At 39.4% G+C, this 3,669-nt stretch overlaps 1 protein-coding gene across 3 annotated transcripts in view; it reads right to left on the bottom strand.

The window, feature by feature from the left end:
- Gmps (guanine monophosphate synthase) overlaps positions 1-3,669 on the bottom strand; it is a 49,342-nt gene that overhangs the window by 30,017 nt on the left and 15,656 nt on the right. For all 3 annotated transcript variants that reach the window (XM_031374006.1, XM_031374007.1, XM_031374008.1), the window contains one exon: positions 1,799-1,980. In XM_031374006.1, the coding sequence (XP_031229866.1) occupies positions 1,799-1,980 (182 nt within the window). The remainder of the gene's footprint in view (positions 1-1,798; positions 1,981-3,669) is intronic.

The following is a 3,669-nucleotide window of genomic DNA, read 5'->3' as shown; positions in this document are numbered from 1 at the left end:
AAAAAAAAAAAAAAAGATAAGGTTCTCTGTCCTTACAGATCTCAATACTGTAGTTGTTCCTGACACTCAACACACTTGGAAGACAGCTCTATATCAGCTACCCCTGGGAATATGATGAAGAGAGTGAGAAAAACTGCCTAGACCACACATTGAAAAGTTGAGTGTGCAGCAAAGGCCTCTAGTATACAGAGAAGGAAAACCTGTATAAAGGAGAAAGAAGGAACAGTAGAAGGAGCACTGAGATAGGAAAATCATGAGTTCAACCTTATCCTAAAGTTACTTACGAAGTTCAAGGCCAGCCTGAACTACATAAAGACCCCGACTCAAAATAAGAAAGAAAAAGAAAACAACAAACCACATAGCTAAGCTTTATAGTGCATGCCTCTAATTCTAGTATTTGGGAGGGAGGTTGCAAGAAAATCACCACAAATGTCTACAATATTGAATTCAATAACAGCCAGAGGCAGCTGTTATTGAATAACAGCTACAAGGCAAGAGACTGTTTTGTTTTATTTTTATAAAAAAAGAAAAATGGAAATATATTCAGTGGCCAGTGATACGCCTCATTAGGTAAAGGTACTTGCTACAAATCCCAATGACCTGAGTTTGATCTCTCAGATTCATGTGGTGAAGGAGAAAACCAACTCCTACAAACTGTTTTCTGACTGCCTCAAGTTCACATGTAGATGTACATGTATATACGCATACAGTTTAACTTTTAAAAATAAGACATTTGAAAAGAAAGACAGCACATCTACTATTAAGTCTCAAACCCCAGACAACTGAGTGAGGTGCCCATTAACAGGTCAAAGCGCACACTGACCACCAGGTTTGCAGGCTCCCTATATCACTCAGGGTATGGCTGGCATACTCCATCGACTACAATGAACTTCTCCAGCCCAGACACCCCCTACATAAACTAGACATTTTGGTTAGCTACACTTTTGGTCTAACTTTTACTCTCTTGGCCAAGGCTGCCCCTCTTGGTAGACAATTCCTCCCCCCTTCCCACTCTTACATGACCCAGCTCAAGGTCATGTTCACTCTGGACTTTCTCAGACATCCCTGCCTCTGACTGTGTTCTCTTCTTTACCTACAATAAATTTTCTCCTCAACAGTACCTAAGAGTCTTGTTTATTTTCATTCACCTAGTATAAAAGTCTAAGTCAGTTAAGGATGGCCACTGTAGTCACTTCTGGGGAAAACCTGTGAGGCACTAATCCATATGAAAGGAGAGAACATTAAAAGCTATTGAACCAAAAATCCTCACATACCTTGGCTGTCTTGCCTGGTAGGGACATGAGCCACTGGAATTAACCTTATATGGCTTAGGTTTTTCTCCTTTAGCAACTAGTTTTTCAGGGTTAGAAACAAAAGGGACTTCTGTATAAATACTTCTTCCCTTTCAGCTACTCTACCCAACCATTTGTACATTTTTCCTTTGATTAATTAAATGCTCTAAGAGCAATGAAGAAATGATCACTATAACTACATCTAACTGTGACCCGCAAATCATATAAAATATAAAATATTCAACAAGGTGGTCAGCTGCATAATGAAGATCAAGATAAACTCCCCAGCATCATCAAAGCAAACAAACAAAAAATGAAAACATCAAGGTAATTTTTTTAACCAAAAGTATAAATTATTCCTTTTAAATTCCAAATCAGAGCTATAGGAAAATTCTTACAAAACTACACTGGATTTTTACAGAAAATGTCAATGCCCAAGTAAACTAATTATAAATATTCCAAAATCTAAACTCAATCTCATTAACAACATAGCAATCAGAGGCTACCGAAATCCTTGTTCCTTTATGGCAAAGGCTGGTGTTTCCAAAGGGAAGATTTCAGTCTGCACAAAGAGTTCCCGTACTCTTCGGTCAATGACTTTCCCATACTGAGCCCCAGCATCCAGAATGACAACAGCTCCTTCGTAGTGGTGACAGCCATCCTTAAGATCTCCTCCAGCATTCTCCGGCTACAAGTCAAACAAACAGGAATTCTTAGTTACAAAAACTGTACTACTAGGAGCTAGTAAGATGGCGCAGCAAGAAAAGACTTGTAACCAAGCCTAAGGACCTGAATTTGATGCCTGAGACAAAGCACCATGAGAAGCAATTCCTGTAAGCTGCCCTCTGACCTCCACATGCATGCTGTAAGCACACTGTGTCTCCATATACAAAGTAAATTGTTTAATTACACTATTTTAAAAAGTAGGGGGTCAGTGTCAGCTCCACCACACAGAAAGGCAAACTGTTAACTTAGGTTGTATTTTCAAGTGTAAGATGTTAGTATACACCCTTTCATGGACACATGAACCTGTGAGTACAAGGTGCCATTACTGACTGATGTGGTCACTCCTACTAATGAGCTTTATGTACACCATCAAGCAGGAAAACAACCCTGTTCTGCTACCAGTTCTGATCCCTGCCTGTTATGCCAGCATTCATATCATTTGTGCCTCCTCTGGACAGTAAGTGATATGATTATCCCACTAGGCACAGCATTCCTAAGAAACATATTAATGAGGTAATTAAAACCTGCAGCTAGAGTGTAAGTATGGTCAAATTAAATTCACTTTAACTAAAATCTTGTACTACCTGAGAAAAACAGAATACACACATCTAACCTAGAACACTAACTTTTATCTTTAATTTTAAAACTTTTCTGCTAAGCATAAATTTTTAACACCTCTAGAAAATAATTTAGCAAAACCTAGAGATGTTGTTTATTTTTTACAGCCAACTTAACATAACCTAGAGTCATGGGGGAGGAGAAGAGGAGGGCTAAGCTACCTATATCTGTTTGGGCCTATGGGCTTCTTTGTTGGGCATTGTCTGAGGGCTAATTTCTACAGAATGGCCTGGCCCACAGAAAGAATATCATAACCAGGCAGATAGTTCTGGGGTATTAAAGAAAGCTAGCCAATAGTAAGTTTGGAAAGAAGCAAGAAAGCAAGCCTGCAAGCAGCATTCCTCCGTGGTAAGTCTTGACTTTCCTCAATGATGGACTGTATCCAGGTGTGTAAACCAAACCAACCCCTTTCCTCAACAAGTTGCCTATGGTCAAAATGTCTTATCATAGAAAAGAAGGAAACTAGGAAAAATAGGGTAGGAGATATGTACTGGACGATAATGCAAAAGTAGAAGAGTAGGCATGAATGTAACAAAATTTCCCATGTTTCAAAAGCAACTGAAGTTGGATGATAAATTCAGTGCACTATCTTAGTCTGGGCTGTTATCTTGGTTTCTTCAAGACCTGGGACTGGGGAGAGGATCCAGAGAAGGGGCTGCAAGGGAGGAAGAAGAGAAATGGGAGAAACAAAGAGGAAGATATAGCTCAGTAGACTGTGCCTGCCTGGAAATCGAGAAGCTCTTTATTGGCCTTGTTTCCACTTTGCTACCATTATGAGAAAATCAAGAGCGTACTAGCATCAGAAGAAACAAGATAAAATGGGGCTAGACAATGACAGGTGGCCCACAAATTTCTGAACAAAGAAAAATAAAAAAGTTTTAAGTTCTTTATTTTTGTGCCTTTTAATTATCATCCCCATGGCTATAGCTAACTTGTGTCATAGTAACATAATCACTAGTGTAGTGGTATAGTACTCTACAACCCAGGTCCACCTGGCCAGGGCTGGTGGCCCACAAGGTAAGCATCATATTCA

Source organism: Mastomys coucha, unplaced genomic scaffold (genome assembly GCF_008632895.1).
Source record: "Mastomys coucha isolate ucsf_1 unplaced genomic scaffold, UCSF_Mcou_1 pScaffold16, whole genome shotgun sequence".
NCBI classification, from domain to species: Eukaryota; Metazoa; Chordata; class Mammalia; order Rodentia; family Muridae; genus Mastomys; species Mastomys coucha.
The sequence above is the reverse complement of the archived record's forward strand: the minus strand, read 5'-3'. Positions and strand labels throughout refer to the sequence as shown.